At 41.7% G+C, this 25,043-nt stretch overlaps 1 protein-coding gene across 7 annotated transcripts in view; it reads left to right on the top strand.

Annotated features, from left to right (window-relative positions):
* The window catches only part of LOC112261530 (DNA (cytosine-5)-methyltransferase 3A), a 66,814-nt gene extending 42,118 nt beyond the window's left edge, over positions 1–24,696 (top strand). For 3 of the 7 annotated variants that reach the window (XM_024436936.2, XM_024436941.2, XM_042329848.1), the window contains 17 exons: positions 8,831–9,085; positions 10,654–10,812; positions 11,080–11,187; positions 12,293–12,449; positions 14,169–14,318; positions 14,775–14,819; positions 15,183–15,262; positions 17,428–17,540; positions 17,788–17,977; positions 18,254–18,338; positions 18,928–19,073; positions 19,366–19,456; positions 19,560–19,708; positions 20,032–20,132; positions 20,427–20,496; positions 20,781–20,899; positions 21,202–24,696. In XM_024436936.2, coding sequence (XP_024292704.1) covers positions 8,831–9,085; positions 10,654–10,812; positions 11,080–11,187; positions 12,293–12,449; positions 14,169–14,318; positions 14,775–14,819; positions 15,183–15,262; positions 17,428–17,540; positions 17,788–17,977; positions 18,254–18,338; positions 18,928–19,073; positions 19,366–19,456; positions 19,560–19,708; positions 20,032–20,132; positions 20,427–20,496; positions 20,781–20,899; positions 21,202–21,343 — 2,160 coding nt within the window. In that variant the 3' untranslated portion in view covers positions 21,344–24,696. The remainder of the gene's footprint in view (positions 1–8,830; positions 9,086–10,653; positions 10,813–11,079; positions 11,188–12,292; positions 12,450–14,168; positions 14,319–14,774; positions 14,820–15,182; positions 15,263–17,427; positions 17,541–17,787; positions 17,978–18,253; positions 18,339–18,927; positions 19,074–19,365; positions 19,457–19,559; positions 19,709–20,031; positions 20,133–20,426; positions 20,497–20,780; positions 20,900–21,201) is intronic. The other 4 variants (XM_024436937.2, XM_024436942.2, XM_024436940.2 and 1 more) reach the window with 3 other exon arrangements.
* Positions 24,697–25,043: the final 347 nt, after the last annotated feature.

The following is a 25,043-nucleotide window of genomic DNA, read 5'->3' as shown; positions in this document are numbered from 1 at the left end:
AACAGCAGTGGCAGTAAGAGTGAGTTATTTCTGTTTTAACAGCAGTGCAGTAAGAGTGAGTTATTTCTGTTTTAGCAGCAGTGGCAGTAAGAGTTAGTTATTTCTGTTTTAACAGCAGTGGCAGTAAGAGTTAGTTATTTCTGTTTTAGCAGCAGTGGCAGTAAGAGTTAGTTATTTCTGTTTTAGCAGCAGTGGCAGTAAGAGTTAGTTATTTCTGTTTTAGCAGCAGTGGCAGTAAGAGTTAGTTATTTCTGTTTTAACAGCAGTGGCAGTAAGAGTTAGTTATTTCTGCTTTAGCAGCAGTGGCAGTAAGAGTTAGTTATTTCTGTTTTAACAGCAGTGGCAGTAAGAGTTAGTTATTTCTATTTTAACAGCAGTGGCAATAAGAGTTAGTTATTTCTGTTTTAACAGCAGTGGCAATAAGAGTTAGTTATTTCTGTTTTAACAGCAGTGGCAGTAAGAGTTAGTTATTTCTGTTTTAACAGCAGTGGCAGTAAGAGTTAGTTATTTCTGTTTTAGCAGCAGTGGCAGTGAGAGTTATTCCTGTTTAACAGCAGTGGCAGTAAGAGTTAGTTATTTCTGTTTAACACCAATGGCAGTAAGAGTTATTTATTACTGTACATGTTATATCACTTGTGTTAGTCTTTTTTTCTGTTTAGATAAGCTACATGCTTATACAATACATTGAATGTGTATGTACACGATCACACATCCATTATAGATTTGAATAGTTATACGTACGTTATACATGTTCTGACATATAGTTTGCAGCTGGGAAGTTTTGATTGTGGCGATTGAATAACTGAACCGGCTGAACTGGGAGAAAGTTCACTACTAGGCCCCACCCCCCATCCCATGTGTTATCAGTGGTTAACTTACTCTTAAAACACACCAGAATAAGACTTTTCTAATCACCTTCTTTGTTGTAGACTGTTGTAATTCTATAGATCTATATAATTGTGAATGGATTTTTTATTTTTTATTACCGATTAAATCGCACACTTTAATACTTTACATGGTAAAATGTCTTCATGGAAACTCCTTTTCAGATGATTAAAAGCTTTTCAAGTTATTTTTAAAGCCATTTAACCAAGCTCCTCAGGAGGCAGTTTTAAGAATGCCACTTGTGGATTCATAGCGAACTATGTTTATATATTCATGACTGACCCTGTAATATTCCTAATTGTCTCCTAAAAGGACCTAATACAATGGGGACCAGGTGGCGTCTTTCTGGATGTGTGACCCGCTGTGTGGTAGGGGGGGGCTCTGCGTGTGTGCATGCAAAGACCACCCCCCCCCACCCCTGCGGGTCAGTAATAAAAATACACAGCCATTGTCGGGCATAATGGCAAAGATCTGAGCTAATGAATTCTATTGCCACATTGCTACACGTGGTTCTGCTCTCTTAATCTGTGTGTGGAGGCATTTTAAGGGGTTCAATTCCGACCTGAAAGCAGCTTTCTGGATCACAGTTCAGGATCTTCTGATCCTAACGTCTGTGAACTAGAATGCTACCTCACATCTCTTCCGGGAACCTCCATTGATTTCTTCACGTGTGGAAAAACGATGGTTGTGTCTATTGCTTTGCAAATACAAAACCCAGCCTGTCATATAGTAGTATACAGATAGATATAATTCCACAAGACAATGTGCAGTTGTGTAGGAGGACGTTGTGTGAGACAAATGACTAAGTCAGCCCTTTAGTTATTTCATCTGGTAACACTAGACACGAAGCTGCTCTTATGCCTTTGTAGTAACACTGTAGTTACTGCAGTAATAACATAGCCCTTGGTATAAGTAAGAAAAGCATAGCCATTGGTGTACAGTCCACATACATGGAAACTGTAACAGAGCCAGTCTATGAATGAGTAGCAGTTCTTATTGCCTGACTTTGCAGTCTATCACCATGGAGTTGCGCTGGGGGTATCATGGTGTACAGAACTACAGGGACGTGAGAAGTTTCCCTTCTATTGTGTCCTCAACATGTCCACAGTCAGGAAGTCAGTCAGAGGACTGAAAGGCTTTTTCACCATTTAACTAACCCATATTGCAATCACACCCAGGTACAGACAGTACACTGAACAAAAATATAAAATGTTGGTCCCATGTTTCGTGAACTGAAATAGAAGATCCCAGAAACGTTGTGCACAAATGTGTATTTCATCCCTGTTAGTGAGCATTTCTCCTTTGCCAAGATAATCCATTCACCTGATAGGTCTGGCATATCAAGAAGCTGATTAAACTACACGATCATTACACAGGTGCACCTTGTGCTGGGGACAATAAAAGGACACTCTAAAATCTGCTGTTTTGTCACACAACAGAATGCTACAGATGTCTCAAGTTTTGAGGGATTGTGCAATTGTCATGCTGACTGAAATAATTGTATGTTAATTTCTCTACCATAAGCTGCCTCCAACGTTGTTTTCGAGAATATGGCAGTACGTCCAACCGGCCTCACAACCGTAGACCACATGTATGGTGTTGTGTGGTTGAGCGGTTTGCTGATGTCAACGTTATGAACAGTGTGCCCCATGGTGGTGTGGGGTTATGGTAGTGGCAGGCGTACGCTACGGAGAACGAACACAATTGAATTGTTTCGATGGTAATTTGAATGCACAGAGATACCGTGACGAAATCCTGAGGCCCATTGTGCCATTCATCCGCTGCCATCACCTCACGTTTAGGCATTATAATGCTCGGTCCCATGTCGCAAGGATCTGTACACAATTCCTGGAAGTTGAAAATGTCCCAGTTCTTCCATGGCCTGCATACTCACCAGACATGTCACCCATTGACAGTAGTGGAGAAGGTGGACAGTTATGTTCCTCGGCGTACCCATCACAGACAAACTGAAATGGTCCACCCACACAGACAATGTGGTGAAGAAGGCACAACAGCGCCTCTTCAACCTCAGGAGACTGAAGAAATGTGGCTTGTCACCAAAAACCCTGACAAACTTTTATAGATGCACAATTGAAAGCATCCTGTCGGGCCGTATCACCGCCTGGTACGGAAACTGCACCGCCCTCAACCGTAAGGCTCTCCAGAGGGTAGTGAGGTCTGCACAACGCATCACCGGGGGCAAACTACCTGCCCTCCAGGACACCTACACCCCCCGATGTCACAGGAAGGCCATAAAGATCATCAAGGACAACAACCACCCGAGCCACTGCCTGTTCACCCCGCTACCATCCAGAAGGTGAGGTCAGTACAGGTGCATCAAAGCTGGGACCGAGAGACTGAAAAACAGCTTCTAGCTCAAGGCCATCAGACTGCTAAACAGAAATGACTAACTCAGAGAGGCTGCTGCCTACATTGAGACTCACTAGTCACTTTAAACAATGACACTTTAATAATGTTTACATATCTTACATTACTCATATGTATATACTGTATCTTATATCAACTATTGCATCTTGCCTATGCCGCTCGGCCATCGGTCATCCATATATTTATATGTACATGTTCTTATTCCATCCCTTTAGATTTGTGTGTATTAGGTAGTTGTTGGGGAATTGTTAGATTACTTGTTAGATATTACTGCACTGTCAGAACTGGAAGCGCAGGCATTTCGCTACACCATTTCCTAGCAAGTAGATACTTTTACTAAATAGAGTGGTTTTCTTTTTTTTAGTATCCATGCATAGTGTCATTTTCTGTGGTTATCTCTGACATGGCACATACTGTGTCCTCAGAAAGTATTCATACCCCTTGATTTATTCCACATTTTGATGTGTTGCAGCCTGAATTCAAAATGTATGACATTTTTAAAAATTCTCACCCATCTACACACAATACCCCATAATGGCAAAGTGAAAACATGTTTTTAGAAATGTTTTCAAATGTATCAAATTAAATACAGAAATGTGTCATTTACATAAGTATTTACACCCCTGAGTCAATACATGTTAGAGTCACCGGCAGCGATTACAGCTGTGAGTCTTTCTGGGTAAATCTCTAGGAGCTTTGTACACCTGTATTGTACAATATTTGCCCCTTATTCTTTTCAAATTTCTTCAATCCCTGTCAACTTGGTTGTTGATCATTGCCAGACAACCATTTTCAAGTCTTGCCATAGATTTTCAAGCAAATGTAATCGGCCACTCAGGAACATTCACTGTCTTCTTGGTAAGCAACTCCAGTGTAAAGTTGGCCCTGGGTTTTAGGTTGTTGTCCTGCTGAAAGGCAAATTAATCTCCCAGTGTCTGGTAGAAAGCAGACTGAACCAGGTTTTCCTCTAGGATTTTGTCTGTGCTTAACCCCACTCCGTTAATTTTTTTATCCTGAAAAACTCCCTAGTCCTTAACGATTACAAGCATACCCATATCATGATGCAGCCAAAAATATGGAGAGTGGTACTCAGGAATGAGTTATATTGGATTTGCCCAAACATAACACTTTGTATTCAGGACAAAAAGTGAGTTGCTTTGCCACATTTTTTGCAATATCACTTTAGTGCCTTGTTGGAACAGGAATCATGTTTTGGAATATTTTTTTATTTTGTCCAGGCTATCTTCTTTTCACTCTGTCATTTAGGTTAGTATTGTAGAGTAATTACAATGTTACAATGTAATCCTCAGTTCTCCTATCACAGCCATTAAACTTTGTAAGTGCTCGACTGAGGGACCTTACAGATAATTGTATGTGTGGGGTACAGAGATGAGGTAGTCATAAAAAAAATCATGTTAAACACCATTATTGCACATAGTCCATGCAACTTATTATGTGACTTGTTAAGAAAATGTTTACTCCTGAACCTATTTAGGCTTGCCATAACAAAGGATTTGAATACTTATTGACTCAAGACATTTTAGTTTTCCAGTTTTTATTAATTTGTAAAAATGACTAAATACGTAATTCCACTTTTGATATTATGGGGTGACAAAAAGGCCAGTGACACAATAAATCTTAATTTAATCCGTTTTAAATTCAGGCGGTAACACAACAACATGTGGAAAAAGACCAGGAGTGTGAATGCTTCTTGAAGTCGCTGTAGGTGCTGCTAGCTGCTATTTCTGAGGTTGTCACAGTGGCAGCGTGTCTAGTTGATAAATACTGCCTTGTCTCTTCTCTCTACTACGTCCTTTGCTCTAGAGAGCCCGTCTTGCAGGCTGCCTGCCTGGTGTAGCTGCACTCATACGAGAGAGAGGCCCTCAAAAGGGGGCATTTACAACTGGGAAAAAAGGCCAGAGACAGATATCTGGTTCTTATAGCCCCTGTACTCTACTCCTCCCCCACCAGACTTTGGTAGAGTCAGTTTTCCATTGATTTTGAAGATAAATAACCCACTAGCAGCGACCTGGAGAGAGCAGTTACTCCCCCAAACTTGCCAAAATGACCACCACATTAGGCTACAGGATTTTCCTCACTTTCTTTGAAATCCCCCCTGAACTTACTGACCCTTATTTTACTTGTAAGATGGGGGAGAATTACAGGAGGGTAGAATGAGCCAATTCAAAGCTGGTGATGATTAGGTGGCCATGATGGTGTGAGGGCCAGATTGGGAATTTAGCCAGGACACCTGGGTTAACACCCCTACTCTTACGTCAAGTGCCATGGGATCTTGAGCGACAACAGTGAGTCAGGAATCCCATTTTAACATCCCGTCCGATAGACAGCGCCATATGCAGGGCAATGTCCCCTTCACTGCCCTGGGGATCTCCTTAGACGAGAGTGCCCCCTACTGGACCTCCAACCCCATTTCCAGCAGCATTTGGTCTCCCAACCAGGACCGACCCTGCGTAGCTTCAGAGGAAAGCCAGCAGTGGGATACAGGGTGGTATGCTTACTTACTGTCCCACCAGATGGCCTACTACATTAGCAATGAGTCTGAACCGATTGAACTTAGTTACTTTTAAATTTTTTCCCTTTGATTAGCAGAGTTTCCTTTGTTGTGCCATATTGTAAACACAGTAGAGTTGTATTAACAGATTTGACTTGGCACGAATGCTCTTGGCACCAACTCAATTCTTTGGCTGCACAAGACAATGTAGTAAAACTTTATCACTGTAAATAGATCATAGATTGAGATTTTATTTGAATCAATTTGTTTGAATCAGAGTGTTCTGTTCCGAAGTTTGTGGAATCCGTGTTTGAATCAGTGTGTTTGATTCAGAAATTTGTTTGAATCGGTGTTTGATTCAGATGCTCTGCTCATCCCCTGACTCATGTGTTCATTAAAACATAGTAAAAAAGTTAATTATATCATAGTTAGAAAAAAATGGTGTTTTTACAAACAAACACCTTTTCTCTCCTATACACACCTCATCCCCGGCTGCCTGCATTCTAGGAGCTAAGCCAACTCTTAACACATATGGTTGAGGAGGGCTTTGAACCGGGCAGTCGTCCACTACTTCTACTCTACAGAAGATATTTATAAACTAGAGTAGAGCCTCTTGATTGAACACCACATGTTTGTGCTCTGCCCCACTGGCCCTCCCCATGCCCTCCCACCCTCACCCCCTCGGATCCTACTGTATGGAGGGCAAGAGGCACAGCGAGACCGCTGAGATGGGGGTTTAGGGTTTGTTCCCAGCCCTCTCCCTCCTCTGCCCCCTACCCCTCTACACACACACACACACACACACACACACACACTTGCGTGTGAGAGAAACCTGAGAAAGATTTTGGACCAGAGCGATGGAATGAGTGCAGCTGTGAAGGGCATTCACGTGTGTGTGTGTGTATGAGAGTGAGAGAGAGAAACCGAGAGAGACAGACTACAGTAGGATGAGTGCAGCTGTTGGGGATTTAGTGTGAGAGGCTTAAGTCATGTCTGGGCCCGGCTTGCCCGTCCTCTGTGTGTTTGACCTAATGTTTCAGTGTCAGGTACCACAAACCCAGTGAACTCTTCCTCTACTGCCAGGAGCCACTAGCTACACAGATAACGTTTGGTTCTGTATTGGTTCGCAGATAGCAGTTCTCTCGACACGACAGGAAGTACACCATGCGTTTGAACAGTCGCTAGCGAACAGTCGCTAGTGCTGGACACTGAAGTATTTTGGATTCCTTTTACCTTCATACAGGTTAGCATAATGTTTACACAGGATGTACCCTGAACAAAAATATAAAACGCTACATGCAACAATTTCAAAGATTTTACTGAGTTACAGTTCATATAAGGAAATCAGTCAATTTAAATAAATAAATTAGGGCCAAATCTATGGATTGCACATGACTGGGAATACAGATATGCATCTGTTGGTCACAGATCAGAAAACCAGTCAGTATCCGCTGTGAATTCCATTTGCCTCATGCAGCGTGACACATCTCCTTCGCATTGAGATGATCAGGCTGTAGATTGTGGCCTGTGGAATGCTGTCCCATTCCTCTTCAATGGCTGTGCGAAGTTGCTGGTTAATGGCAGGAACTGGAACACGCTGTTGTACACGTAGATCCAGAGCATTCCAAACATGCTCAATGGGTGACATGTCTGGTGAGTACGCAGGCCAACTGGGACATTTTCAACTTCCAGGAATTGTGTACAGATCCTTGCGACATGGGGCCGTGCATTATCATACTGAAACATGAGGTGATGGCAGCAGATGAATGGCATGACAATGGGCCTCAGGATCTCGTATCCCTGTGCTTTCAAATTGCCATCGATGAAATGCTATTGTGTTCATTGTCCGTAGTTTATGTTTTCCCATACTATAACCCCACCGCTACCATGGGGCACTCTGTTCACAACGTTGACATTAGCAAACCGCTCGGAGGCTAGTTGGATGTACTGCCAAATTCTCTAAAGTGACGTTGGTGGCGGCTTATGGTAGAGAAATGGACATGAAATTCTCTGGCAACAGCTCTGGTGGACATTCCTGCAGTCAGCATGCCAATTGCATGCTCCCTCAACTTTAGACATCTGTGGCATTGTGTAGTGCGACAAAACTTCACATTTTAGAGTGGCCTTTTATAGTCCCCAGCACAAGGTGCACCTGTGTAATGATCATACTGTTTAATCAGCTTCTTGATATGCCACATCTGACAGGTGGATGGATTATCTTGGCAAAGGAGAAGTGGTCAGTAACAGGGATGTAAACAAATTTGTGCACAACATTTTAGAAAAATAATATTTTTGTGCGTATGGAACATTTCTGGGATCTTTTGTTTCAGCTCATGAAACATGGGACCAACACGTTACATGTTGTGTTTAGTTTATGTTTTTGTTCAGTATAAAACACATTAAGAAATGTGTTTCATTACATGGGTTATTGTCAGAAGATTTCTGATTGACATTACTCCACGAGAGTATTTTAAATGTGCTGAACTGTACATGGCGATCCCTTTGTAGCTTAGTGTGTAGGGCATGGCACTTACAATGTCAGAGTTGTAGATTCATTTCAAACTTGGCCACCCATACAAATAATGTATGTACTGACACACAGATCCTATTAAATAGAAAGTGGTTTCTATATGTAATTCTGTGCACACACTACACTCTTAGAAAAAAACTACACTACACTCTTTGACTGTCCCCATAGGAGAACCCTTTTTGATTCCGGGTTGAACCCTTTTTGGTTCCAGGTTGAACCCTTTTGCGTTCCAAGTACAACCCTTTCCACAGAGTGTTCTACAAGGAACCCAAATGGGTTCTACCTGGAACCAAAAATGGTTCTACCTGGAACCAAGAAGGCTTCTACTATGGGGCAGCCGAAGGACCATTTTGAAACCCTTTTTTCTAAGAATGTACTGTAAGTAACTTTGGATAAATGTATCTGCTAAATGGAATACATATTATATTAGATTGACATCTCCCCTGCCTGGGGTCTATCTGAGTATGTTTCAGGCAGAGAGAACTGACCTCTCCTTTTCCTCTGTGGTGTTTCAGGCAGAGAAAAAGGCCCTGCTGGTGTCAGTGATGAACGCAATGGAGGACCATGAGGAGATGGAGCCTGAGCCACAACAGAAAGAAGAAGTGTCAGTAATCACACACAACCAACAGCAGCAGCAGCAACAACAACAACAACAACAGCAGCCCACGGACCCAGCGTCCCCGACGGTGGCCACCACACCTGAACCTGTCGCCATGGCAGGAGGTGACAAGACATCACCCAAGACAGCTGATACTGAGCCTGAGTACGAGGTAAACACAAGACACACAATGGCGTTTTCCACATTTTGTTACGTCACAGCCTTATTCTAAAAAATAAATCCTCATCAATCTACACACAATATACCCCATAATGACAAAGCAAAATAAATATTTTTTGTAATTGCAAATGTATAAAAACGATTTAAAACTGGATTATCACATTTACATAAGTATTCAGACCCTTTACTCAGTACTTTGTTGAACTGCCTTGGCAGTGATTACAGCCTTGATTCTTGGGTATGATGCTACTAGCTTGGCGCACCTTTATTTGGGGAGTTTCTCCCAGATCCTCTCAAGCTCTGTCAGGTTGGATGGGGAGAATCACTGCACAGCTATTTTCTAGTCTCTCCAGAGATGTTCAATCGGGTTCAAGTCCGGTCTATGGCTGGGCACTCAAGGACGTTCAGAGACTTGTCCCGAAGCCTCTCCTGCGTTGTCTTGGCTGTGTGCTTAGTGTCGTTGTCCTGTTGGAAGGTGTTCCTTCACCCCAGTCTGAGGTCCTGAGCACTCTGGACTAGGTTTTCATCAGGGATTTCTCTGTAATTTACGCCATTCATCTTTCCTTCGATCCTGACTAGTGTCCCAGTCCCTGCCGCTGAAAAATATGGTGACAGGTTTCCTCCAGACGTGACGCTTGGCATTCAGGCCAAAGAGTTCAATCTTGGTTTCTTCAGACCAGAGAATTTTGTTTCTCATGGTCTTAGAGTCCTTTAGGTGCCTTTTGGCAAACTCCAAGCGGGCTGTCATTTGCCTTTTACTGAGGACTGGCTTCTGTCTGGCCACTCTACCATAAAGGCCTGATTGGTGGAATGCTGCAGAGATGGCTGTCCTTCTGGAAGCTTCTCCCATTTCCACAGAGTAAATCTGGAGCTCTGTCAGAGTGCCCATTTGGTTTTTGGCTGGGCGGCCAGCTCCTAGGAAGAGTCTTGGTGGTTCCAAACTTCATCCATTTAAGAATGATGGAGGCCACTGTGTTCTTGGGGACCTTCATTGCTGCAGAAATATTTTGGTACCCTTCCTCAGATCTGTCCCTTGACACAATCCTGTCTCGGTGCTCTACGGACAATTCCTTGGACCTCATGGCTTGGTTTTTGCTCTGACATGCACTGTCAATGGTGGGACCTTATATAGACAGGTGTGTGCCTTTCCAAATTTTATCCAATCAATTGAATTTACCACATGTGGACTCCAAGTTGTAAACATGTCAAGGATGATCAGTGGAAACAGGATGCACCTGAGCTCAAATTCGAGTTTTGAGCTCGGGTCTGAATACTTATGTAAATAAGGTATTTCTGTTTTTTAAATTTGTAATACATTTTCTAAAAAACTGTTTTCTCTTTGTCATTATGGGGTATTGTGTGTAGATTGACGAGGAACATTTTTTATTTAATCAAAAAATGTGTTATAACTTAACCTTTCTTTAACTAGGCAAGTCAGTATGTATATGTGATGATCTCATCCCTGTAGGACGGGCGTGGTTTCAGCATTGGGGAGCTTGTGTGGGGGAAGCTGAGTGGGTTATCCTGGTGTTGTTGCTTATTGTTGCTGTTGTCTTGTAGGATGGGCGTGGTTTCAGCATTGGGGAGCTGGTGTGGGGGAAGCTGAGGGGGTTCTCCTGGTGGCCTGGTCGTATTGTCTCCTGGTGGATGACCGGACGCAGCCGAGCTGCCGAGGGGACACGATGGGTCATGTGGTTCGGCGATGGAAAATTCTCTGTGGTGAGGAAAAACTGTAAAACAGCACACCACTGTTGTGTTTAGTAGGCACCAAACATATGAAAACAGAATGGAACTGGGAAGGACTACTTGGATTAATTGTCCAATAAGGAATAGTAATTTTTGGTTTCCGTTTTAAAATATTTTGCTACCATGTGCCCTACTGAGCACGACCCATTAAAACTGAATTTTCTGTTCCACCAATGAAAACAAATGAAATGAGACATTTCTAAGTTCAGTTGTTCATCTGTGCCTACTCTTTTCCTACAGGTGTGTGTAGAGAAACTGTTGCCTTTGAGTTCCTTCTCCAACGCCTTCCACCAGCCCACCTACAGCAAGCAGCCCATGTATAAGAAAGCCATCTATGAGGTGCTTCAGGTAAGTACTGGGCTAAGTTTCATTATGTCTCATTTGCAGCGTTCGGTCAAGTCCCGTTCAATCGCAGCGGGCTAAACTGGTTGAAACTACGTCATTACAACCAGTTCACAACTAGAACTGTATTGGAATCTGTTTTTAATGGTTGTAATTGGATTGTGATAATGTCATGTAAACCAGCTTTGTGTGCTGAAAGATAGTGCTAGTCAGCACCTTTCAAAATGATAGACTGTTGAAAAAGGGCCTCAAGTCCTCTAAAATTGCTCCGAGAAGGTCTGCTCTGTAGTAATGATTGATGCTGATAATACCTGCTGAGTGTACAAAACATTAGGAACAAGATGTTGAAGAGATGTTGTTTAATAATGTATTTTCTCAGCAGGATAGGTGTCAAAATGATTGGCACCCCTGTTATCAATACTTTGTGCATCCTCCCCGTGCGAGGATTACGGCACTGAGCTTTTGTTCTATAATGTGTTATGAGATTGGAGAACACATTGGGAGGGATCTTAGACCAGTCCTCCAAAACACAATCTTCCCAGATCCTTGATTTCCTTTGTCTGCACTTGTGGACGGCCCTCTTCAATTCAAACCCACAGGTTTTCAATGGAGTTCAAGTCCGGGAAACTGATTTGTCAATTTTTTTAGATTTTTGTGGTCTGTTAACCATTTCTTTCTGGATTTTGATGAGCTCCATTGAGAACCTGTGGGTTTGAAATGAAGAGGGCCGTCCATAAGGGATCTGGAATGATTGTGTATGGAGGACTGGTCTAAGATCACTCCCAATGTGTTCTCCAATCTCATAACACATTTTAGAAAAATACTCTGTGCCATTATCCTTGCAAGGGGAGAGTGCCGGAGTATTGAAAACAGGGGTGCCAATCATTTTGACCCCTATTCTTTTTGAGAGACAAAAGGTATGACTTGTTAAGTATAAAAGTATAAAATAATATCATTTCAAAATTAGCGTACAATACAGATAAGTGTTTCTATTATTTGTTTTCTATAGTCATTTTTGCTCATCTTTATCGAGGTGCCAATAATGTCGGAGTTGACTGTACATACAGGTGATGAAAGGATGACAACAATGACCGGTCATGTCCCTCTGCAGGTGGCCAGCACCCGAGCAGGCAAAGCCTTTATAGCCTGTCCAGAGAGCGATGAGACGGACACCTCCAAGTCAGTGGATCTACAGAGCAAACAGATGATAGATTGGGCTAAGACAGGCTTCCAACCCACCGGGCCCAAGGGCCTAGAGCCACCAGAAGGTAAGTTTAAGTTTCATGTCTATTTGCCATTTAATTGTAGAGCATATGATTACTGTGGCCACAAATGCTTGATTTAGCGGGAACTTTTATGAAATTCTGCGATACATTTGGCAATGTTTTTTTTTTTCACGTTCATTTCATATAAAGCAATAAAAAGTAATGTGCTCAGTTTTAGGACGATTTTAAGCAGAATACATCATACAAAAACAATTAGAAACATCTAAAGTGCCTCAATTTAGTTTATTTCCCTGAACAAACAGCTATGTCATGATTCACTCACATTCACCCACACACACACCTCTCCTCGCCATCAGGCTTGGGACTTTGCTATCAACACGAGATGTACCTCCCATTCCCACACTCTCCTCTCCTCTCCATCAGGCTTGGGGCTTTGCTATCAACACGAGATGCACCTCCCATTCCCACTCACACTCTCTCTCTAAAAAAAATGTGATTCAAAGCTGATCAATCGCTTTCCATTTGAGGATTGATATTTCTTTCACATAAATTGTCAAAACATAAAAATACTGTATTGCGGTTGATATGTACTTTTAAAACAGTATTACTGTTTGTTTTTTTTATCCAGAAAGATTGTGCTTTCATCCTCCGTATTAACTTTTACAGAGAGTTTAAAACGGCAAAGCTGACAAATTACACTCGGTGCTTTGAGCAGCGCTCTCCTTTAGACAGACTGGGGAGAGCAGAGTGCCGAACACCCTACTAAAGCCAAGGTCAGCGGAGTGAAAGTTTGAGTAAAACGCCACTCACCTTGATTCTTTCAACGGTTGCCACAGTCTTCCCTGCTACCACTTCAGTCATGGTGATCTGCCGCTGCTGTGGGAACTGTTCTGACATTCTCATATGCTTTGCTGATTCGAAGTTACTGTTTATTGTCCATTTTCAATGGTTTCCAAAAACATTTGGAAATTGTTTCGCACGGTTTATCTGTTATTTTTGTTGGCAAATGAGATTGATTTCTGTTCATTGTACTGCCTGTACAATCACCCATATGTGAATACGCTGACAGGCCAGGGGGAAAAAACTTTGTTGACTTGTTTGGATTTGGGCCATTTTCCACAGTGACAGTGCAGTAATTGGTCAAAATTACAAATCCGCTTTCGATTGGACCCTTTTATGCCCTAAAAGTGCGGGGGTTGGTCAACATTGCGAGCTGTTGCATAATATGCGCTGATTGGTTGATTTTTGCATTGAATTATGCGATCGCAGTATCGCGGAATCCTGGAGGGACTGGAATACATTGGGAAATCACCGAAGCTTAGATTTACCGAAAGGCAAGAGGAGCTTATAACAGGCAGGTAGCCTAGTGGTTAAGAGCGCTGGGCCAGTAACCAAAAGGTTGCTGGTTGAATACCCGAGCCGACAAGGGTCTTGATCAAGGCATTTAAACCTAATTTTCTCCAGGGGCGCCATACTACTTTGGCTGACCCTGTAAAACAACACATTTCACTACACCTATCTGGTGTATGTGACAACAACAAAACAACACATTATAAAGACATTTTGTTGTCCGTGTTACAGCGAACAACGAAAGTATTGTTGTGGGGCTCGAGGGCCCAATGGTAGGGGAATGTCCCTTCAGTTGCCCGATCAATTCCACCCTTTTTATCCAGCATTCCCCTACCTGTCTTTGGTAGTCTTTTGGCAAGGGTCTGGTTATCTGACTTGTTTATTGTCTTACTGATATGCCCCGCCCACCAGAGGAGCGTAACCCATATAAGGAGGTGTACCCTGACGTGTGGGTGGAGCCAGAGGCGGCAGCCTACACGCCCCCTCCAGCCAAAAAGCCTCGCAAAAGCACTGCAGCCGAGAAACCCAAGGTCAAGGAGATGATTGACGAGGGGACGAGAGGTAGGCCTGCTTTTTTCTATTAGGTTAAATAGGGGTTGTGACCTCTATATCCCTCCCCCTCAGGGAGGTTTAGCTAAGGGGTGTGTGTGAGAGTGAAAGAGAGACTGTTTGTGAAAGACAGGGTAGCAGGTGCTTAGTACTAGGGTTAACATGGTCAATTCTGTTAACAAGTGTAGGTGTTATATGTTATGTATCTGGTAAATGTTATGTAGCGCTGTATCTCTTATCTATGTGCTATGAATGTACTCAGCCCAACACTTTATATTGGCAAAGAAAAAACACATGTAATATCTTAAAAGCAAATGGTGAAGTAGGGGTGAGAGGGGGTATGTCTGCAGCTTTTCTCTCTCTCGAAGATGTCATCTGCAAAGGTAGTATAGCAACAAACGTTCAAGTCATATCCTGAATCTGAAACTGTGTTTTTTTTCTCTCTCTCTCTCCGGTCTGCATTTCCAGAGAGACTTGTGTATGAAGTGAGACAGAAATGCAGAAGCATAGAAGGTAAGTGGTCTGTCTCTTGTGTTCAGGCAGCCAGGGTCATGTTCAGTAGGCAGCGAATGAAAGAGAGTTGGCTATTTTATATGAGTCCTCAAAGCATATTAGCTTTCCTTATGAAATGTACATTCCATCCAAGGCTGGATTCAAAGCAGTGGGGTGGGTTTTTCAACCTCCAGTTGGCTTGCCTAGTGGTTTTAGTGGAGGGTAAATGTTTATGCGTGTTGTTTACACACCTTTTTTATTTTGTGTATAGTGCACCTATTATGCTAAAGTCGCGTATCTTGATCGGCGGTCAGGGTTTACCCATTTATTAGCGTGCCACTGCATCTCTGGCTGGCACCAATTACATTCTGTCTTTCTCCACAGACATCTGCATCTCCTGTGGAAGTTTGAATGTTTCCCGTAAACACCCTCTGTTTGCTGGAGGAATGTGCCAGAGCTGTAAGGTAAGGAGGGAAGAGGAGGCCATTAAGGCTATTGAGTCAGGGCTAGGTGTAAGGCCATGAAGTCTGTAGCTCTGGGGGTGTATGTATCAAGCCTCTCAAGCAGGATGATCGGTTTAGCCTTTTGGATCACAATGAATCAGATTACATGGACAGGTAGGACCTGATCCTATGTCGGCGCTCCTACTCTGAGATGATTACATGGGCAGGTTGGACCTGATCCTATGTCGGCACTCCTACTCTGAGATGATTACATGGACAGGTAGGACCTGATCCTATGTCGGCGCTCCTACTCTGAGATGATTACATGGGCAAGTAGGACCTGATCCTATATCAGCACTCCTACTCTGAGATGATTACATGGGCAAGTAGGACCTGATCCTATATCGGCACTCTACTCTGAGATGATTACATGGACAGGTAGGACCTGATCCTATATTGCCCCCCGGACGCCAATGCCGCTGATTAAGGCAGCCACCTGCATATCTCTGATTCTGAGGGGTTGGGTTAAATGAAGAAGACGCATTTCGGTTGAATGCATTCAGTTGTGCAACTGACTATCTTTTCCCTTGATATATACGGGCCAGGTCTAGCTCACCCTCTAGGCTCCAGCGCCTTATTTTAACCTCTTACGGATCTGCCCCTTTTTAAAATTTTTGTCTAAAATTACATAACCAAAATCCTACCCAATTCTAACCTGAAGCAAGGATATGCATATTCTTGTTACCATTTGAAAGGAAGCACTTTGAAGTTTGTGGAAATGTTAAATTAATGTAGGCAAATATACACATTATATCTGGAAAAAGATAATATAAAGAAAAAAAACATTTTTTTTTTTTTGTACCATCTTTGAAATGCAAGAGAAAGGCCATAATGTATTATTCCAGCCCAGGTGCAATTTAGATTTTTGCTGCTAAATAGCAGCAGTGTATGTGCAAAGTTTTAGACGGATCCGATGAACCATTGCATTTCTGTTCGAAATTTTGTTTCAAGACTGCCCAAATGTGCCTAATTGGTTTATTAATACAATTTCAAGTTCGTAACAGTGCAATCTCCACAAACAATAGTATGGTATTCTTTCACTGTAATAGCTACTGTAAATTGGACAGTGCCGTTAGATTAACAAGAATTTAAGGTTTCTGCCAATATCAGATATGTCTGTCCTGGGAAATGTTCTTGTTACTTACAACCTCTTGCTAATCACATTAGCTTACGTTAGCTCAATAGCATTTTCATTATTTAAAGACTATAATGTAAAAATGAAAAATGCCTAAAACCACAACCATTCAACAGTTACATTCATTATTTCCTGTTGACAGGTCTTAAGAAACATTATGGAAATAAGAAAATGCATTTCAAAAGAACAGAAATACATGTTTTAAGTTGTATTTTGCTGCGGCGAGTGCTCACATGTTGAACGCATAGAACAGCGGTGATATATTGAAATAGAGCTCACCTCCTTACATTTTTTAAACTTTTTTTGACAACGGTAAGTGTTTTAGGAACTGCAGAATCTGCTCTTTCTGATACTATATAGAAATCAAATTGTCTTAGCTGCATGTGACTCTGTTGGGGGATTTGATTTTGGCGCTCCCGTTTCCCTGCCTCTGTGTCAGTTTCAAGCTGTGCTGGTCCATCTCTTCATGTACAATTTGACAATTGGTAATAATTGTCACCCATCAGATTTTTTGTCCATTTAATCTTGTCTTTAGGCTAACTCTATTATTATATGTGTGAAATTAGTTACAATATAGTTTAGGTGTAGTTTCAATGGGCCAGCAGCTGCGTAAGCTGCCTTGTGGTGAATGAGGGGGGAAATGACATGTCCTGCTAAAACTGCCTATAACAGTAATTCTGCTCATTAAGATTCTAACAACGACAGTGTGTTTTATATAGACTTATTTAGGACAAGTCAAAGACTGGGGGGAGGGAAATTACTTTAAAAATGTAAATTAGTTTGGCGTCCACATGATTCGCTCTTCTTTTCTAGCGTTAAAAGCTCTCTGTTACCAAAACACAAACACGTGTTGAGTAGCGTATTTCGAATTGTTACTTGTTGTTCTGTTAACAATAATTGGAGAATAGTTGATTGTACTTGTGGATTCAACTTTCTAGAGCGACACGACAAATCTCAAAGCTCAAATCATTTCTCCACTGCTGTGTCCCAGAACTGCTTTCTAGAATGTGCATATCAGTATGATGATGATGGTTACCAGTCATACTGCACTATTTGCTGTGGGGGACGAGAGGTGCTCATGTGCGGGAACAACAACTGCTGCAGGTGAGGGCGGTGCTTTCATCTGATGCTTACTAAGTTCATTATTGTTGGGATTCACTCGTGTGTGTGTGTGTGTGTGTGTGTGTGTGTGTGTGTGTGTGTGTTTACGGTCATTGTTGTTTGCATAAGTGTGTCTGTGTGTACGCTGTGCGTGCGTATGTTCGATCTTACGTGTATGTGATTCTGTGCGCCCGTGTGTCTGTGCGGGCATTAGCGTCTAGCAGGATAGTAACACAGCTCTCCTCTCCAGGTGTTTCTGTGTGGAGTGTGTGGACCTGCTGGTGGGCCCAGGTGCAGCACAAATAGCTATTAAAGAGGATCCCTGGAGCTGCTACATGTGTGAGAAGGGACAGAAGGGAGTGTTCGGCCTGCTGGAGCGTCGCACTGACTGGCCCTGTCGTCTACAGCACTTCTTCGCTAATAACCATGACCAAGATTTTGTGAGTAGTGCCTCAGTACTATGTTTCAAGCTCTCTACAAAGTTCACAGCCACAGAGACACAATTAGTCTGTGTTCCGTCGTGACACAGTACGTCCGCGCCTCGAAAAGAGCCAAATGAGCTCCAACAAGCTTCCTGAATATGTAAATAATGAGCAGGCAGACTATCACGGCTCTGGGGCTCTACAAATTGGGCTTCAAACAGCTGACGTCATTCCCGGCTCTCTCTGGGGAAATACTAGCTCCATAATTTCTCTCTCTCTGTGTTGTAATCACAGGAACCACCAAAGCTTTACCCTCCAGTCATGGCAGAGAAGAGACAACCCATACGTGTCCTGTCACTGTTCGATGGCATAGCAACAGGTTTGAAGGGAATCTCCTTTCCTCTTCTCTCCTCCTCCCCCTCTTCCCACCTCTCCTTGACACAAAACCCTCTGAACTTCTCTGTCTCTTGTCTGTACAAAGTTTCCCGTCTGTCTCAGGTTTCACCGGGACTGTCCTCCTAACTCATGACTACAAACTAGGCTGACTGTCTATTGCTATAAAGATAGATAGATAGCAAACTAATCCACACAGCATGCTGTTTAACCATATTGTCTAGCAGTGCACTTCTCATACCTTTCCTGTCTGTCTTTCACTTCCCTATCTGTTCAATAAAACCGCACAAAAATACAAAAGAAGTGGGAATTCCCACTCCTGTAAAAATAAATGATTAATAGTGTGCCTCGGGCTAGACCAGGCCTTCAGTATATTCTCACCTGTGTGGTGTTATTCAGTTCAGTTCACCAAGTTCAAGTTAATCATTATGTAAATAGGACCATCCACTTTATTTAACCAGGAAAATCCACTCCGCAACAATTGCCACTGTTGACGAGGGAGTCATGGAGTCCTTCAAAAGAACCAAAAACATGCTACCGTTTGACCTATTTCCACTTTGACCTCTGACCTTTAGGTCTGCTGGTGCTGAAGGAGCTGGGTATCCAGGTGGAGCGCTATGTGGCATCGGAGGTGTGCGAGGACTCCGTGACGGTGGGCATCGTCAGGCATCAGGGACGCATCATGTACGTGGGCGACGTGAGGAACGTCACACGCAAACATGTGAGTATAATGTCATGAATCATGAGAGTAATGCAAGGTCACTCACGGTCTGTGAATCCCAATAACCTGGCTCAAAGACCAACGCCCAACCACAATCTCAATAAGGATATTCCAATTGAGAAAGATTGTATGGTGCCTCAGCTAGGGCCATTACAAAAACACTTCATATAACCTTACTTCAACCTCTAAACCATAAGAAGTATCTCTTAGTTGGATAATCTGTCGATTTTGTCTTATCTCCTGTCCTCCTTTCTCCTATTGTTTTTCCTGTTTTCTCTCTCCCTTGGTACAGTTACACGAGTGGGGCCCCTTTGACTTAGTGATTGGCGGAAGTCCATGTAACGACCTCTCTATTGTCAACCCGGCTAGGAAGGGTCTTTATGGTCGGTAACAAACCTGTACATTTATCACTTGTTCTGTGATCGGTGACGAGTTATTTCCTGTAGCTGAATTTTAAATGCACGTCCTTCTCTGTTTCTCCTGTAGAGGGCACTGGTCGGCTGTTCTTTGAGTTCTACCGTCTGCTGCACGAGGCTCGGCCCAAAGAGGGCGACAACCGGCCGTTCTTCTGGCTCTTTGAGAATGTGGTGGCCATGGGTGTCAGCGACAAGAGGGACATCTCTCGCTTTCTAGAGGTTTGTTCCTTTACAGAGAATGTATAACATCTAGGAGAACAAACTATACATTAGTCATGTAAATGTTTAACTATTGGAATATGGATACATTTTGGATGAATACCACCTTGTGGTGGTAATTCACAGTGCATGCTGTCAATATACTGGTTAGGTTATGAGGGAACAATTTAAGCAGTTCATTTAAACATTGTATGAGATTCTCTCTCTCATCTCCACTACTTCAATAAAATCCTTCAGGTTATTATTTGTAAAAGGGAATATGTTCTCAATAACTTTCCTGGTTAAATAAAGGTTGAATAAACCTCTCGTCTCCCTCCTGCCAGTGTAACCCGGTGATGATCGATGCCAAGGAGGTGTCTGCTGCTCACCGCGCCCGCTACTTCTGGGGGAACCTGCCTGGCATGAACAGGTTGGTGAGAGAACGGTGAGGGAAGCAACAGCCAGCCTAAAGCAACGCACACGTGGGCTAGTTCCTGAGCCAGTCAAACTCCGTAACCAAAGAATCATAATCACCTTTTACGCACTGTTCTTGTCTCTCTCTCTCTCTCTCTCTCTCTCTCTCTCGCACTCACTGTCTCTCTCTTGCGCTCTGTCTCTCTCTCACACTCACTTTCTCGCACTCCAATCTCCCTCTTTTCTCTCTCTCTCTTTCCATCTCTCTCTCTCTCGCTCTCTCGTTTCACACATCCCTTACCTTTCCCTCTCTTTTCCTCTGCAGACCCTTGACTGCCATGTGCACTGACAGACTGGACCTTCAGGAGTGTTTGGAGCATGGCAGAACAGCGAAGGTCAGTTATATATGTCTGGCTTCTTATTGGAGCTGTGCTTTTGCTGTTCTGGCGTAGACCAAATTGTCCGAACATGTAAATTGTGTAGTTCATTCAGTTGAATAACTTAGTTCAAGGTACATGCACTCAAACCGTGTAGAAACAAACTGAGTGTGAGTACCTTTTTTGAACTTTCAAATGAAATGTTTGGTCATCCGGGCAATTTGGTCCGTAAACAATACTTATTATTGTCCTATTCTTATGCACCAGCCACTTAGTGTGTGCACTTCCTGGTTTCCCCTCAGTTTGGCAAAGTGAGGACCATCACCACTCGCTCTAATTCCATTAAGCAGGGTAAAGACCAGCACTTCCCTGTCTTCATGAACGAGAAGGAGGACATTCTCTGGTGCACTGAGATGGAGAGGTAGGAACTGATTACCCTTCAAATTAGTTAATCATAGCAGCAAATTAAATGACGTTATTACAAGCAGTTTTTCCCAATGGGATACCTCATTATTATTCAAATGATTCTCTTACAGGAAGTCATAGATATAATTCCAAATTGCCCTTCTATGAAGCACCTAAAAGTTAATCTCACATTTAAATATAGCGCCATTTTAGATGTCATTAATTCTCAAGTGTATCTGTCGGTCTGTCTCCTGCTCTGTCTGTCTGTCTGTCTCTTGTTCCCTCTGGTGGCTGTCTGGTTACTGTCTCCTTCCCCAGGGTGTTTGGCTTCCCTGTCCATTACACAGACGTGTCCAACATGAGTAGGCTGGCCAGGCAAAGGCTTCTGGGAAGGTCGTGGAGTGTACCGGTCATCCGTCACTTGTTTGCACCACTCAAAGAGTACTTTGCCTGTGTTTAACAAGACTTGGCTTAGAAACCACCACAAACGTATAACTGTTGTTGTAACTAGAAACAAGAGTTGTGGTGAAATTATACTACTTCCTGGTATCATTTCTCAGGCAAGCAAAACATCATCAGAGTAGATATTTCACATTATTTCTTGTATTTTGAAATGTACTTCTTATTCTATTTAATTTGTATATGTCATTTGACCTTTTTAGCAGTGTTATCCAGTATTGTTTTTATTGATTTATTTGTGCAAGCTATACTTGAGACAAGGCTTTCTTCTCAAGGCACTGAGGAAGAAGAAACTAGGATCTGTGTGATTTTTAAAGTTTTTTTTTTTTTAAATAAAGACTAGGATTGGGTGATTGGAAAAGATCTGAAAGATAGGAGTTTATCATACTGTGTGTACAGTATGTTATGTGAATGATTTTGGCTGTGTAGGCATGATTTTGTTTTGGCCTATATCTGAAGTGGACGAAGCAGTCCACCTCCTGAGCCTTGCAGAGCTAAAGTGAATAAGGGTGATTTTCTTCAGTGTCACAGAAAGCTGTCTTAATGAATCCAAAACACCAGATCACATATACCTCTTTGTTTACAGTTTATATACACAGTTAACTGAAGGTTAAGGTACTACTGTAAAATGGTTACAATACCATGGTGCTTCGAGACAATAGGAAACATCACAGTCCATGTGGCACAGGCACTACACTTTAGACAAGATGGGGGGGAAAATAATTAAAAAACATTGCCTGGAAAGTTGTTTTTTCAGTGTGATGTTTTCACACTTAAAGAAGTTATGTGCTATCTTAATAACTTTAAATGACTTCAAAGTGGCGATAAAATACGGCGTGGTGGCAGAAGACTGCAGAATAGCATGCCATATCCTCCTCTTTCCTATGTTTTACAGCTTTTTTAAACAAAAAATTGTACTGGTGCTTTTTCAATCATTTTTCAAGCCTTGCGACACGCAAACTCAGGCCCCCGTGCCTGCCCGTGTCAGACTCTGCACAAACACAAAATGAAGCTAGCCACATGGGCAGTGATGTTTTCTGTAGTTACAAAAACAAAACAAAAATATTGATCAAGGTCTGTGGTGAACTACTTTTTTTGTAGTTTCATCCTGACCCATGTCATTACTGTACAACTGTTAGTGAGCATGGTCGGTGGACTGGAGGGAGTGTGGGTGCCCTGGTGTTTCCACAACCAAGTAAAGACTCTCCCTTCCCTTCTCACCCCTGCAAACTAGATAGTAGATACTGTCAGGTGCAAGTCTTCAAACAATATGGTGCGGCTTCACAATGCTCTTCTACCGTTTTATAGCAATTTTGTGCTGTTTTACCAACATTATAAAGCACTTTTTATATGTATACTTATTTTTTTTCCTTTAGTATTAGAAACATTTCTTATTTTTTTTCTTGTGAAATGTTTGTTTTGTTTTTATGAGGTGAACTGTTTTACCATTGTGTAATACAGTATGTTTTCTATACCGTAGGGCTGTGCCAATAGAGGTGAAATAATGGATTATTAGAATGGCGTATCCATGGAAACGATTGAATTATTGATTGCTACTCAATGTACAGTAGATTAATTGAAAATGATTAATGTGCTCCGTTAACATATTGTCTTCTGTTCAAAGCAGTAATTCAGTGTCATCCTCCGGATGAAAAAGAATGTGTCTATTTCTATTACGATTGTAGGATTTAGATCCGGAATCTTTCGAGAGTTCGAAGGAGAGAGAGCTATTCAAACGATTATTACCCAAACTTGGATTACATTCCAAATCTGCATTTTCTGATGATCTGAATTATTATGACCTTGAATGTGGAAGATTTGGAAATGAGTTTGTCAGAACTGAAAATTGAACAGTGGCCAAAAAAAAAAAAAAAGAGCAGAGATTATGACTTACCAATGTCCCAACTAAAATATTCAATATGACTTAATTTCATAAATGTAGTTTCATACATGATTAAGTTCTTAAGTGACCTTACTGTATCCGTGCCACCGTTTTAGTTGAACTTCACACATTGGGTTCGCAGGAATTCTTGTGCGTTGTGTTGACATTAATTCCCCTTCTGTATAGCAAATGACCATATGTACATTTTGTACATAGAGTTTTCCTGTTGCTGGTTTTGGTTTGTCTTTCTCTTTTTTTTTATTACCTATGAGATGTACAAATATAATTATTTGCTAATATATATCATGGAATTGGAAGAAAAAAAAGATTAGGGCAAAAAAAATGTAATCAAGTCAAATTGAACCAATTTCATCAAAATAAGCTATGAAACATTAGAGGTGGGTAGACTCCAAGTCTTGCCTTCTAGTACTGTTCATTTGTTTTGTTTTCCAATGTTCTGAGTGAATCCAGTTGAAATGTGTCACGTGATCTTAACAGTAGCCTAATAATGACAGCTTTAAGGTGGAACGGTCTATACTTCACTGCACAGCCCTACATAATGTTGGTTGTTGTTGTTTTTCTGTCGCTTTTGTTTCTTTAAAGAACTATAAAGAGGGATTGTAGGTGTTTCTGACGGTGCTAAAAATTTTATCTAATCAAGAAAAAAATATATTTGTTTGGAAGAGAAATAAAACTTGTCTTGACAATGACTGTTTTTAAGTTCCTTATAGTAATGATTTGAAGAGCACTATTATTTCACTCTCATATGATGCATATATTAACAAAGGCATTTTAACTTTGTACTTGAAAAAATTGTGAATAATAAATTATGAGTTTCCTATATTGTTTTAGACTAGAAATTGCTGTAGTTGGTTGGTGCTTATCTGTGGGGGGAAACCATGTACTCCGTAATGGGAAATAACAAAAAAGAGATAAACATTTCGGTAAGAACTTTTACTGTAGCATAATGCATAATGTATGCTTAAAACTTGGCATTCGCATTGCTTCTTAATCCTACATTCCATGCCATAATATCCTATCTTCCATGTCTTGTTTTCAGTTGTCGTTTCTTGATTTGATGCTTTTGTTATTATTGGCAAATGTTATGTCCCAAATGGCACCCTGTTCCCTTTACAGTGCACTACTTTTGGCCAAGGCCCATAGGGTGCCATATATAGTGAATAGGGTGCCATTTGGGATGCTCACCATGACATTTCACTGTTTCAGACAGGTCAGTTCTATAATCCAGTGATACTGTTAGTTGGCGCTCAGTCTGTGTGGCTTCTTCTTTTGTGTCATATTACCTGTTTTATGGCCTATGTTTTTCTTCTTTAAGATGATCAAATGTAGCAGTCATTCTCCACCCTTTACCCAATACTTATGTTTTAGTACCCAGAAAGAAGAAAACGGCTCCTTTATGTATTTGTGCTGGAGAACACTTGAATAAATGTATTGTTTTTGTGCAAAAAATATGATAGCTCCTGTTGTTCTTCACCTGTACCAATAATAAATTGAACGATACAAAATCTTATCACTATTGATCAGGTTCCTTGGCAACATAATAACACAGTGTTGCACGTCTGTACTAAAGTTATAGCTAGATCCTACTTTTTAAACTGCTTTGCAATCTTTAAAAATGACTTTTAAAATCTCAGAGGGACCTTTTTCTTTTAACAGTATAAAAGGTAGTAGTTTGTTAGTTCTGCTTTTGCTCACATCACCCTGCATTTGCTCACACATTTAATGATTGCTACTACTACTAATAATACTGTTTGTAGTGTTTATTATAGCCTAATGTGTTCTCTTGTCTTCATAACGA

The sequence above is a fragment of the Oncorhynchus tshawytscha genome, linkage group LG11 (assembly GCF_018296145.1).
Source record: "Oncorhynchus tshawytscha isolate Ot180627B linkage group LG11, Otsh_v2.0, whole genome shotgun sequence".
In the NCBI taxonomy this organism is placed as follows: Eukaryota; Metazoa; Chordata; class Actinopteri; order Salmoniformes; family Salmonidae; genus Oncorhynchus; species Oncorhynchus tshawytscha.
This window is presented reverse-complemented; position numbering and strand designations above follow the sequence as displayed.